Raw genomic sequence first — 14,431 nt, 5'->3', positions numbered from 1 at the left:
TAACTCGCAACGAATGAGTTGCTGCTTTTGGTACATTAATTGTGTGCGCCTTCCGCTAAAATAGAATTCCTCTAGATATACTTGAAGGTATTAATTCTTCCCATTAGGATTTGGGTCTTTGAAGCAGAGCATATCGAAAAGTCACATCTCCTAACACATTACTGTAAATATTTGAATGCTTTTTTTCCTATATTTTTCTGGTGATTTTGTTAACCCCTTCGGTGATGTGCAAATTCTCCCGCTATGCAGAAGAATTAATATGTGGGTGGGTTTCGGACAGCCCCCGGCCGTCCTTAGCCCACGCCCACCGTTACGTCGGACGGCCGGGGGCCGTCCTGAGCTCCGAAGAGGTTAAATTGGATGTCCATTGACGTTGCACAAACCAGTGTATAGTTCTTCAGTTTTCCAGTTTAAATTGTTTGTTCAGATCGTTGAAACATCTATGAAAGTATGGGAACATGATGCATTAAAATCTAAGTCAAGGCACATAACATCTTCTAACATGTAGCTTAATATGGTATCTCAGAGGCTCAAATTAATTGTTTGATTTTGCAAAGTACGTTGACTACAGTACTAATATAGTACAGTGGCAATTAAAAATTGAATAGGAATTCCATAGAGTCCCAACAAAACCCTCTCTTAGCAGGTACTCTCGCTAAATTGAAATTGATTATGGCTTTTTCGCTTAGCTTTAATGGTACACATTTTTAGAGCAGATCCTTCAGATTGAAATTAGTTCTCTGCAGTCAAGTGTTTATTTCATCATTTGGAACTCCTAAGAAGCCAACATAAAAAGAAAAAGTACATAAAATACTAAGATAGGCAGCATAATATTAATACAATAAAGCCACTTGCCCCCTACAGTGTATTCAGTAAACATGATCAGAGAACAGAACTTTCCTGAGTCATTCAATACCAACTTAAAAAACATTTTAAAAAGTTGAATACAAAACATTTCATTTGATGGGTTGAACAGTAAATGTATAGCTTCAGCAGTCGTTCAGACACATTTTTTCTTTTAAACAGAGTTCTCAACAGCTAACAGCGATAGAACAATAAGGCTGGACAAATAAATAACATGTTTCGAATCTTGATCTCTATTGTTACAAATGTTACATGTGCTTGATGTTCTGTTAAAACTTTTACGGGTACGATGTTTTATTGCATTATTGTCCAGAAATTTCTGACTCCTATGGGCCATATTCCATATCATTTTTAGCCTGATTCAGGGTGGCGTTTGTACTGCTCACATTAATCGTTGCTGGAAGCTCCGCACTGGCGATCTTTTCTCCTTTATGAGTTTCTGTGCTGCAACTTCGGAAATTTGTTGAGCCTTGTGTTTTTAAAGAAACCTGAGCGGGATCCTGTGCAATTAAGTTCTGGTTCTTACTTACTTCTTTCTTAAGATCCTCTATTAATGTGGTCATGATATTTGGGAGTTTTTCTAAGCTGTGCAGGATTGGGCTACAGCTGCATGACTCTGGCTTGAAGTATGTGCTGTCCTGTGCTCTGCGGATCAGGGAATTCAAGTGATCCAGTTTGGAGTCGCTCCCAGAGATCAGGTTTGCGACAGTTTGTAATATGTTAATCTGGGCGTCAAGCTTGTCTGCGTGCATTATTGCTGCACCTGTCATTGAAATGAGTGCCTCGTTGATCAGTGATAAATGATCTGTAATCGCTGGGGGCTTCTCCCCCTTATCCGTGTGGCTACTCACTGATGTTGATGGCTGAGCCGTTTTATCTTGTGCTCCATCTCAACAGGTTCAGTGACTGATTTTGAAGGGCGGCCGATGATTCTGGGATTCCTCCTTCGTTGGATACATGAGTGCTATTAGGCACGTCGGGCAAGTGCGCTCCGTTTGCCAAGGCTCTTCTTTCGTTTTCAGAATGTATGCTGTTAGGTGCATCGAAAGTAGATGCTCCGTTTAAGGTCGGGCTTAGTTGAAAGTCTTCCAGTTGTTGGTAGGTCGGAGCTGTGGTTCTAGAGTGAGCGGACCTGGGTACAACCCTATCTAATGTCTCTAGTTTGGGGGTTTTTCCACCCTGGAGCGTGGTTATTGTTGGTGAAAGAGGTATGCCTGGTGCCTGGATGACTATGGGGCTTGGGATCTGCCCGTCCTCCAATGCTTTATTAGGCGGTGAGCAATTTGAAGTCCTGAGGGGTTCGGCTAAGCTAGTTACTTTGGGGCACAGAAAGCTTCTTATATCTCTGTTCCCTGCGGTCCCATTAGTGTTTTCTTTAGTGCCAGGCCGAGGCCTGTGGGGAATTGACTTAAGCGGGCTATGGGTCTTCCCCGATGGAGCTGCTGGGGTCGGGGCTGGGATCGGTGTCAGTGCTAGAAGCTCGATAGGAGGTCCCGGGGACGTCGGCGCTGCTCCGGTAGTTCCGGAAGACCCTGAAAGTTCCCCGTCCCAATGTCCCAGCCCTGGGTACGAGCCCCCAGCTCCTGGGGGATAGAAAAGCTTCGCCTTCCGTCTCCTAGCTGATCTGTGGGGGCGGGGCTTTTCCTGTGATTGTATTAAGGTCGAGTTTCTGGTCCTCATTATTTGCCCAGATGAGTTGTCTTTCCCGGTTCGATCAGGAGGCGTGCCCACTGCGGTGGTGGGGCGGCTGAGGTCAACGTGTTCTCCTACGGGGGGTGACCTACAGCCTTAATGTGGCAGGTGAAGTTGTCCCTGCCCTCGCCGCACACTGCTACTGTTCCTGCTGCTGTGCAGCTCCTACTCAGTCCTGCTTAATGCTGCACAGGACCGCTGCCTCTGTCCCAAAAGCTGCCCGGGGGATTGAGGCTCTAGCTTTGCTGCATATGCCCCCCCCAGCCCAGGCCTACGCCAAGCTCCGTGCTTTGCTGCCTTGGCGCTGACTCACCGGCTCGCAAGTCCTCCTGTCTCCCGGCTCCTGGCTTTCCCCGGGGTTTCTCAGTTCGTAACGCCTCGGCGTTGGAGCTGGTGGGGGGCTGGGTGCCCTAAGGCAGGGCACAGCAGTAACTCCCCCCTCCTGCTGCAGCGGTGTTGTTTTTGCAGCGCTTAACACACTCAACTCAGCGCTCACACCCGCCTGCAGCAGCCGCTCCTCACACGTCGCTCCTCACACGCGGCGTGGCCCGTCGGCTATACAGCTGCTTCCAGCGGTGCGCAAAACGGCTTCAGCGGCCCAAATAGCTTCTCGGCCAGGCAGATAGGCAGTAGATGGAAGCCGGCAGCCCGTAGCCGGTAGCCCGTTTTTTCGCTGCAGCCGTTTTTCCGTTTTCCTCCGTGGCTGAGCAGCATCCGTAGTGGTCTGGCGTTCTGTCGATTTGCAGCTCTGGCCAGTGCCACCAGCACCACAGCAACCAGGGAAGAACCAACGAAAGACTGGCTGTAGCCTGGCCAGTCAGGAAATCAGAGGGGCTTATTTTAATTTCACCCTCAACCTTTGCGCCCAATCTGTTTTTCCCCATCAGCAGGAGCAGAATCAGTAGGGGTCTCAACAGACCTAAGTGGTCACCAACAGTACTCTCAAACATAACCCTCACTTGTACGCTGGCCGCAGCGCAGGCTAACATAACCTCACCATTCTCCTGTGTCAATTTCTGTTGGATATGGGCTGAGGTGAGCATTAAGAGGTCGTGCTTCTCTGCTTGAACAAGCCGCACCTGCCAAACTCCAGCCGCCTCCGTTCACCGCTGGGAGCCTAGTGCACTTACCAACTGCGTCTCCACGGCTGACCGGCAAACACACGCCTTCAGGGTACTCGTCCCTCACCAGCAATTCCACGGGCTCCAGGTGACCGCAGTGGCACTCCACTACAAGCTCTGCCCCTCAAGTTTGCTCGGTGTCCGTGTCTGTTTGCAGCTCCTACCGCTACCCTGCTTGCGCCATGCAGGCCACAGCACACACTTTTGCAGCTTTCAGCGGCTCCCGGCCTGGAGTGTGCCGTTCTGTGTAGGCTATCTGCTGCTGCTGCCCTGCTTGCGGGATGTGCGCTGCGGCAGACATTGTTTGTGGTTTTCAGCTTGCAGCTACACCCGGTTTGCATCCTGGATGTGCGCCTTGACCTCTAGCTCATCTGCTACCGCTGACAGCACGTGAGCCGCAGCATATCTTTTTTGCGTTTTTTGGCTCCCAGGTTGCAGCCTGGAACTCGCTGTGCCACCTAGCTCGTCTGCCTGTCCGTCCTCTGCAGTCATATTTTTCTCTTTGTCGGAACACTCCTTCTATAATGGTATCATGGTCTCTTTTAAAGCACCAGAGTAGTGACTGTCTGCAAAAAGGGTTCCGATTTCTAGGTGAGCCACTTCTTACTTCTGAAATTCTCCTTCAGAGGACTTGCCTTTCTGTCATAACTTAGTGCCTTCTGTCATTATACATTCTGTTGAGAGTGAGAGCAGGCCTATTAAGTGTAAATCTGCACTTGCCATGTCATACGTATATCATAATGACAAACACTGCTCTCTCCGCCCCTCCTCACCTCACCCCCCCTTTTTAAACCTAAAGTAAAGGCTTACTAAACACAGTGACATCCAGTTCTGTGTTCAGGACTTGTAATCAAAATATTATGCTGTTTCCGGGACTAACCAAAAACCTAGAGTGAAGCTGGGGGGACTCAAGACAAAGATAAATTTTGGGATCCAGTGTTTTCCCTCATCGGGATGTGTAGGAAGCTGGCTTTTTATGTAATGTACTTTAAATTAATAATCCCAAATGCTGTCTTTAGTGGTAGTGTGGGCAAGCAATTTTGGCTTACTTGTTAAATTTACTTTATACATTCACAATTTTTACAGTTGAAAATGACAGCTGTCAGATTTGAGGTATAAGCCTCGAACGCGGTAATGTTATCCTATGGGAGAAACATTCTCTTCATAGGGTCACTTAAAGAACTGTTCTTCTGGACTTCGAGGTAAGTAGGGGCCAAGGTCCAAGAAACCACCAGCTGTTTAATTTACTCTCTCCCGGTGTGTCCTGTTGCAGAGGTGCTGGTCGCGATCGTAGCCTCAAGTGCTAACCGCTAAAGTCAATAGGAAACAGTACCTATACATTTTTTTTTTTAAAGAGGCTGCTAGTGGGATCTGGGTGACCAGTCTAGCAAAACCCACCAGGGGCTCGGTTTCTTAGGGTCACTGGGGCACAGGGACGCTGTCGGCTTCCAGGGACTCTGGCTGTGAGGCTCAGGTGCATAGGTGTTTTGTCATAGGTGTTTTGTCAGGCGGGGTCACTCTGTGTCAGAGACCTGGTAAAGGGGGGGCAAACAGGGAAGCAGGGCCACACTGGCATCTTGAATCCTGATGTCTCTCAACCGTAGGTTGGCGTTGATGAAGTCTGGACTGGACACCCAACAAGCCTTGGTTTCAGCAACTGCTCCGGTACCGAGGGTATTGTTGCAGGGTGGCTTCTGGGAGTCCTGGCATCTCCAAACTCGCTGGGGAGATGGATCTCACCTCCTGGAGAGCGAAGACCATTTGCTGGGGTGCTGCTTCCTCTGTGGGCCCGGCGGGAGGGTGAACTTTAGATCAGGCAGCTGCAGTTGCTTGCAGGTGTAGGAAAGTGGCCCCTCCACTCTAAGGGAGATATTTTCCAGTTGGTGAAGTGTTGGACGGTTCTCCAAGGGTTTAGGGAGAGTGTCCAGCTCTTTGTGAAGTTGGCTTCAGCGATTAGCGAAGTACAAGTAACCTGCAGGGTTGGGCGCCAGTCTTTGGTGCAGGTCCTCTGTTCTCACTCTGATGGTCCATCTTCAACTTCTTCAGTTCCCAGTAGTCAAAGCCTTGACTTGATCTGATTTCCTGGTCTCAGGGGGCCACCCAAATATTCAATTTAGGCGCGTTAAGGGGAGTATAGGGTAGTAGCCAGTGAGTCACTACACCCCCTTAGATGACCTCTTCCTGGGAGGAGTGTGCATCACCTTGTTCCAGAGTTCCTAATGTCACCATAAACAAAATCGTAATTCTTTTTTGGTTGTTCACTTCCTTGCTGCCCTCCCCTAAGCTGATAGCGCAATACGCCGCCTGACTATCTAATTTCCTGCCTTTCCTGGTGCCAAATGGACCTAAGAGCAGGGGGTGGCATTCTCGAAGTCTGAATGAACCCGGGGGTCGCATATCCAAAGCTGATGAGGCTTTGAAGCTCCTGGCCTTGGAATGCAGCTCCTGTCCTTGGAATGCCGCTTCACTATCCATCCTGCTGGAGGAGGTGATAACACCAGAGCAGGCATTGTTCCTGACCTCCTGAGAGCGTAGGATCTCACCTGCAGGGGGTGGCATACTGGAAGAATCCAGTCAGCTAGCACACTAGAAGACTAGGAAGGTTTCAGGGGGGCCGCCAAGGTGCTCTTTGGGTGCATGTCTTAATAAATCAAGTACTGGCATCAGTATAGATTTATTATGGCAAGGTGTTTGATACCAAACACCATAGGTTTCAGTAAATGACGCAGTATTCAAGGGCAGTGTGCATGCAATTTGTGAGGGTCCCATAGGGTGGCTTAAGACATTCTGGAGCCGTTAGGGACCCCTAGGTCACAGGTGCACCATTTGCTAGGGACTTATAGGGGTGCTAAAGGCCTTGCCAATTGGATTACAATTAGGCTTTAACTTGTTTTAGGGGAAGGAGCACTCATACTGACGTCTGGTTAGCAGGCCACAGTATACTGTCAGAGTTGAAAACCAGCATCTAGCAGTCAAAAATGGGGGGAAAAAATGGTTGTTATTTATCAAAGGAGGGAGGGGAATAGATCAATTGATCAACGGACACAGATTACCACTCTGAGGGGTGGAAGGTCCAGTATCAGCAAGTGTCCGTTTCAGGTACAACTGGCGCAATAAAGGGGTTGCTGAACTGTTCCTATAGACAGACTAGGGGGATTTGACTGGCGTGACCAAGGTGTGGAAAGAGACACCCTAGGGCATCCATTTTGTTGGATTTAGTTGCCTCACACACCCAGAAGGGTGTCATGCTTCATCATCGGCGTTTGCTCCTCGTCGGGGAGGCGGTGCAATCCCCGACGGGCTCACCTCAAAGAGGGGCTCTTTGGCGGAGATCTTTTTATCCAACAGCCTTATGGTGAAGTGGGGGTGTGTGGGCAGGATGTAGTGTTGTGTAGCGAAAATATTAAAATGTAGCAAGGGGTACCGGAATTAACTTTATTCTGAGGGTCCCCTGGCTGCTATTAAAAGGTGAAACTAGCTCGCTAGGTATCAGCCAGTTAGGTCGAGTGACTCGAGCTCGGCGGAGATGGGTAGGTTTTTCCACGCGGACACGGGCAGAGTGAGCTGCATTCAATAGACTCACCCCCGATGTACTGACCCGCCGACCCCTCATGTGGCAAGTAGTCCCTGACCATTAGGCATAGGAGCTTCCACAGAGGTATTGTAGACCACACACATGACACAAGCATGTTGTTGTAATTCTTTTTCTTCTTTACACTTTTTATAAGGTCCTGATGAATCGCGGGTGACTTTACCCTGAGCGAGAAACATGTCGACCAGTCTCACTTCTAGCCCTCTCTAGGGTCACTCGACCTAACTGGCTGATACCTAGCGAGCTAGTTTCACCTTTTAATAGCAGCCAGGGGACCCTCAGAATAAAGTTAATTCCGGTACCCCTTGCTACATTTTAATATTTTCGCTACACAACACTACATCCTGCCCACACACCCCCACTTCACCATAAGGCTGTTGGATAAAAAGATCTCCGCCAAAGAGCCCCTCTTTGAGGTGAGCCCGTCGGGGATTGCACCGCCTCCCCGACGAGGAGCAAACGCCGATGATGAAGCATGACACCCTTCTGGGTGTGTGAGGCAACTAAATCCAACAAAATGGATGCCCTAGGGTGTCTCTTTCCACACCTTGGTCACGCCAGTCAAATCCCCCTAGTCTGTCTATAGGAACAGTTCAGCAACCCCTTTATTGCGCCAAAAAATGGTTGTTAACACTTATGTTGAATTACAAACTCTTGTATGTTTTATCCTCCTGTTAATATACTTTTTTTTTTTTTTGCAGGCAGAGGATTTACGGAAAAAGTAGATCGGCTAAAGCTTGCAGAAGTTGTTAAACAGGTTATTGAAGAGCAGACAAACTCTCCCGATTCACAATAGCTGAAGCTTCTATTTTTTTTATCATTTGAGTCATTCTTAAATTGTACAGTAATTTTATGTAAATTAATAAATATTTCATTAAATCGGGACACTGCTTGAAAAGGGTATATAGCTGTAGATAACAATCATTGGTACTGTAATATTTTTCAGCACTCCGTTATAGAATTCAGTTCTTGCATACTGTTAAGTCATGAGACTATGGCAAGGGGCATATTTAACATCTGTAGCCTCAATATAGGATCCGCAAAAAGAAATGCAAATCCGTGCTTTTCATTCCATCACTACATCCCTTCAGGCTGCAATAAGTTCCCGGCTTGTGGAAGACTGCTTCAGTCCTTTTGTTTTTACTTTGCTCTCAAATACTTGAAAACCTTCTCTGGAATGTAACTTTATAGGTACAATGGTACCCATTTCCTCAAGAATTAGCAGCAATAGAAGAGCCACTTTCTGCTGTTTTCACCAGCTGCTCCAGAGGTGCCAATACAGTTCAAATAGAAATATGTACACTACAGACTGTGATGTTAAAATCATGTTTTGTATTGCATTTTTAGTTTCATTCAGATCATTTATTTCCGGTAGGAGTTTACTTTCCAATGTTCCATTTACTATAGTTTGCCTTAGATGTTGTGCGTTGGCATTGGAATCTAGCTCGATTTGATCACAAAGCTTTCTGAGTGATCCATTCACTTTTGTGAATTGTAAATCTATCATTAGAAGCACCATTGACCAGAATCTCCTAATTTTAGTTTTGCCAATGATGAGTGTCTAAGAATCGTATATTTTTAAATTATTTGTATTTATTTTATTCTTAGATATTTTAGTTTGAGATTTTTGGTGCCTGTGCAGGCACTGGTAATTGAACCATAAATGCTGCAAACTTAAGTGCCAATTTAGGATTTTTAGGAACAGGTACTCTTCAACGCTTTGTTACTAAATGGCTTAGTGTAGCTTGTTATGTTTTGGTTTGTGTATTGAACCAACACTGGAAAGCACACTGCAGGAACATTTAAGGCCAAAGTGCTCTTAACATTTCTGTAACGTTTTTTACATTTAGAAACTGAAAACCGGGCTGTACTTTGTGTTTATGGCTTGAAGTTGTCGAAGTTTACCCAGCACCTGGTATACTGTACTTTAAGATATGCTGTACTTTAAATACTGTATATTCTTCTTTGTTTTCCATCAGAATAGAAGAAACATTTCACCTGTCTTTTAGCGATTAATGTAATAATGTTAGTATTCGCATGTGACACAAATGTTCAAGTCCTAAATTTTAACCTGACCAGCCTCTTCCTGAGCACTAGGTATTTGCCAGGTCACTTATTCTTAACTTTCCTTCCTATCTCAATTCAGAATGTGCCTCAGTGTTGAATAGGAATGTCCCAATCTAATTGGTTGTTCTACTTTCTGAAATGTGCATACTGTGAGCATGCCACATCCTTGGGTGTGTTTGGGAATATAAACATATAACAGTAACAGCAAATGTATACGATTATAACAGTGTATAAAATGGAAGACGGACGAACATAGATTAAAGGTGGAAATCAAATATTCTGGTGACCAGTAAAGTGAAATTTGAATCGAGGTGTGAATCTCTAGATGCAAATAGTTGAATTTGTGTTAGTACCAACATTGCCCATCACTGTGTTTAATTCAAATTATGAAATATCATTTAATGTCTGTTTTTCACTCAAAGTATATACCTTTTCTTTGAGTGTTTTTTCCATCTGTGTGCCCGATGGTATATGTAATACATATAATTTCACGTTATGGGTTTTTAAATGACACTCAAGAATGTTTGATACTGACTGCATACATGATGCCATGGAAAGTATTTTTAATTTGTTAATATAGAAGAACTCATGATTTTGCCTACACACTCCACTGGAAGATTATTAATTAACATGGAAATTGAAATAATTTTATTTGGTGTCAGAAGGATTGTTGGCAAGATATTTTTGGGGAGTCCAGCCAACCATGTTCTGAACTTTAGATACAAAGACCTTCATATTGTAAGAATGGCATCCCAATGCTTACTTATTTAATGGTGTGTTTTCTTGTCCAAGTTGAGTAAATCAATGTAATAATGCTTTGGATTACATTTACTTTATTGTGGCATAAATTCGGTTAATCATTCCAGGCATTTTCACCAGTCATACCTATGATTTTTAGTATTAAATTGATTTATTTAATTTTTACTTGAGTGCACCTTTTTTCAATTAGCTTTTTTTATCATGCACATTATTAAACTAGAATGCTCTGACTCTTTTGACAAACAATGCTTTTAGCTCTCCTGCGGTTATATAGGAGCAGCAGTAAAACAAAGTCTAATTGTAAATGCTAATGCCTGGTAAGTTTTATCGGGAATGCATTGCAAGCGTATCAGGACATTTCAGTCATTTAGAACACAGCCAATATGCCTTTTTGAATGCAACTTTGGATCACAAGAAAACTATTGCTTAATATTTTTCAACTTATTATGTTCAAATCATTTTCAGGTCTGTTAAATATCACACTTATTTAAATTTCGCATGCCAGTAGCCATAGATAGGTTCGCTGGCTAAAGAACAGAATGCAACCTAAAAAATGGTTAGTACCAGAATCACTCCATTAGCTGAGCTAAGAAATAACCGTTACATTTACCTTTGCAGCATGCTAAAGTTAAAGGGTTCCTTCTGTTTTCATAGAAACAGGATTTCCTTGGCATGAAATAAGTTCTGAAGGTGTTATCACTTTTACATAATGCATTTTGTGTAGATAAAGAATCAGTGGCTATTTTCTGCAAACAGGTTATGAAAAGACATAAATATGAGATTTTAACTTGGCACAAACTGACACTTTAATTTAATTCTTGATTAAACATTCTAAAACATGTTTTAAAGTGCTTCACTCTAAGTTGTCACTAGATTAATTTTTGACTGACTCCACACGTCTCAGTATTGTTTATCGACAATGAAACGGTTGCCTATGTTTGTGTTAGAAACGTTCATTATACTGTTCAATTTTTAAACCTTTAAATGCGTCTTGGGAAAACATTTAGGATAATTTACTTCGACTGAAGTTCAATGTTTTTGTATATTTCTTGTGTTTAATTTAACAATATAATACTTTGCAAGTAACTTAAATTATTGACAGATATCCTTATTTAATACATTCTGATTATAATTTAAGCCAATAACTATATTTAATCACTCTGAAAATATGGTTGTGGCGCACTGCCAGCCATTAGGTTGTCCTTTGCTAAATACCTTTCTACTTAATTTTGCTTTTCCATATGCTACTTTATTGAACTTTTAATTATTAAATCGTAATGATTTACATCTTTTGCTTCCCTTTTTATATAGGTTTCATCAGTTTGCCTTATGATTAAAAATTACACAGTTACTCTTGTATCGCTAAGCATGATTTTAGGAAGTCCACAAGATAGCCTCCATGTCACACTGGGATCGCTTTGCATATAGTGAAAAGGACCCAGTGATGAAATCTGCAAAATAAAGCAGTAGTGAAAAATTAAAAAGCAATGCATTTTAAATTAAAATTAAAAAAAATCAGGTACTAGTAAAAATACTTGCTGTTACCTTGGATACCTTCTTATTTATTATTGATGTAAAATCATTTGGCCTCTAAAAATGTATGTACTTGTGATTTCTTTTTTATTAAAATGTATGTTCCTGCTGGCAACTAAGAAAGCAAACAAAAGAGCAACCAAAAAGTCTTGTTTATTTGTTTAGTAATGTTCAGTATTTACACCTGTAAATGACAACCGGTTTCCAACTGTTTATTTTATTAACATTTCTATGCCATATTTCGTGTATTAAGAAACCTATTTTTGTCATCTTTTTATTGTTATGTCATTTTTTGGGTATCTTTTTGAGCAGTATTATATTGTAAATAGGCATCAATGTACATAAATTGATTTTACTAAAATTATTTTGTCTTGTTTGTTTACTTGAAGATTGTTACCTGCCAAACAGACTCTTGCTGAAGAAGTTCGAGTATAATCACTCATCACCTTTACATTATTTTAACCATTGCCTTAATGTTTAACAATATCACAATTGCAAGTTGAGGCATTATGTGGCCACGCACGTCAGTGGAAAGGGATGTATAATAAATTCTGATTTTGTTTACTTAATTTGAAAAAATCCTAACATTTTACAAGAAGATGTTTTATAGTAGAACAGATATGGCACAAGTTTGTGGGTTCGGAAAGATGATTGGAAGTAAGGCAGGTATGATTTCAGGAGCTGAGAATGTTGGCTAGTGTTGCAGACTTTCACATTCAGTTCAGCAAACGGGAAAGGAATACATTTACATTGAGAATATACTTTTTTGTTTCATGCTGACCAACGGTTAAAGTGATGTTGTAGTTAGGCCTTGTAATAATATCAAAAGAATCGTTTTAAAACAAAAAACACTGAAATTCACCAGTTGTAGTTTACTGAGCTTACTACAACTTGCACCCTGCCATGTACTGCTTATGACCTCACATCACTCATGACGTGTTAAGTGACATAATTGATGGCATCACAGATTAATGAGATCACCTATGGCTGTGCGTGGCGTGGCTTTGGGCGCAGTGCCAGCCTACTGGAACAGGGTGTCTTCTTGAACTTATTTCCAACAGAACTTCGGTGAAATTTTATATGAAATATGACCGTAGTCTACACAATTATGAAAGTTAATTGTGCTATGATGTTCACATACCTACTAATTCTTTAGTATGTATTTTATGTCTCTTAGTTCCTTTGTGGAGCATTGCTGTGTTTATATGACTCCAAGCCGTGACCCACTCTCTCTCGAGCACCTTTGCTATCTTAGAATGGGGCAGGCATCTACTTATGTCAGTGCACATTTATTAAGCACGCTTTACTTTCTCCCATCATTGGCGCTGTAAAGAACAAGTGAGCATATTATACTGCACTGTCAATAGCTTTTGTGCACTAAAAAGGACTTGAAATCATTCTGATTATAGTGTGTGCATGAAAAGAAATTGTCCTACTGCCAGTTTTGACTTTGTGAAACCTCAGAATTGTGAGAAAAAAAGTGACTAGTGGAATGCAGAGCTTTAATTAGGTTTATTTTCTTCAGAATCATGAGGCCATAGCAGGTGGGGGCATGGGAGCAACATCGTGGGGGATCGAAAAAGACAGAGGGTGTAGGTGGGGGTAAGCAACACAGAGGATGCAAATGGGAGTGAGGGAGAGCAGCAAGGGGAGGGGAGAAGAACACGGGTGATAAAGCAACATGGGTAGTAAGATCACCTGGGGCAAGCACATCATGGGGGAGTGACAAAGAGATTATGAAAGAGAGAAACACGGCGAGGGGAGAAGAAGCTCAGTAGCGAGACAGATAAATGCATGCATGCATGCATTCTTAAGAGGTGCTTAGGCAAAAAGAATCAAGCATTGGTAAATGCATTAGGTTTTGCCTATGTGTTTATTAATGGGTTTTTTGGTTTTTAAGTTTTAGCTTGGTTGGCAGTTGAACAATATAAATTAAAGAAAGCATGAATCGGGTGGGAGGAGATGGGAGTGATGGTGGTTAGAAACACTGGAGCACAGGAAGTGGCGGGGAGGAAGGCGAGGTGGGCTAAAAACATCGGTGGAGTTCAAATAAAGAGACTGCCGGAACATGCACTCTCTACAAGTACACGGTTCTAATAAAAATAAAGAGTACCTGCATTCATTAATTCAATGAAATCATACATATGAACGCCTCATGCGCAATCTTTAGTTATCGGGTGGCGAGTGCTTAAATATGTGAAGCACGGACGCCTGCATCTGCGGCAATGCCCAGCTTGTGTACAGTGAGAAGAATTCCAACCACTAGAGCCTGTTGAACCAAAATGGCACCTCTGTTGTGGAATCAGTAAAAATAAGGACAGTCCATGTGCTGTGCACCGGAGAGCAGGAGCGGGGTAGGCGAAGGAGACTGCGGGGACATGCACTATCTACGAGTGCAGGGCTGAAATGTAAACAATAAAAAAAAGTACATGCAGCTAGTAATTCAGTAAAATTAAACATGTGAGCGCCTCTTGCACAACCTTTACTTAAATAGGTGAAGCACGGTATGATCACGTCACATGGAAAGATAACAAAATGTAAACCGCAAACGGTATGCAGTATTACCCAAGAAAAAAAGTTTGAACCCCCACTGTGGAAGTGAATGAGTAGCTAGGCCACGGGAAACTGATAAGAGAGACACAGAAGTGAGAACAGGCATGGAAACAGAGGATAATAAACTAGCAAGCACAATAAGAAGTGAAGATGTGATGCAAGGCCCTTTTACGATACATTAAAAACAATAAATTTCAATTGCAAGCACAACCTAAAAATAGCTCATGAAAAAGAGAGCCAAAAGGGGAGA

The 14,431-nt window shown here is 43.0% G+C and overlaps 1 protein-coding gene across 4 annotated transcripts in view; it reads left to right on the top strand.

Annotated features, from left to right (window-relative positions):
* MAPKAPK5 (MAPK activated protein kinase 5) overlaps positions 1 to 11,989 on the top strand; it is a 631,170-nt gene extending 619,181 nt beyond the window's left edge. For all 4 annotated transcript variants that reach the window (XM_078667433.1, XM_078667435.1, XM_078667434.1 and 1 more), the window contains one exon: positions 7,971 to 11,989. In XM_078667433.1, coding sequence (XP_078523559.1) covers positions 7,971 to 8,065 — 95 coding nt within the window. In that variant the 3' untranslated portion in view covers positions 8,066 to 11,989. The remainder of the gene's footprint in view (positions 1 to 7,970) is intronic.
* Positions 11,990 to 14,431: the final 2,442 nt, after the last annotated feature.

Source organism: Lissotriton helveticus, chromosome 11 (assembly GCF_964261635.1).
Source record: "Lissotriton helveticus chromosome 11, aLisHel1.1, whole genome shotgun sequence".
Classification (NCBI taxonomy): domain Eukaryota; kingdom Metazoa; phylum Chordata; class Amphibia; order Caudata; family Salamandridae; genus Lissotriton; species Lissotriton helveticus.
Note: the sequence above shows the minus strand (reverse complement) of the source record. Positions and strands in the feature narration are given on the sequence as shown.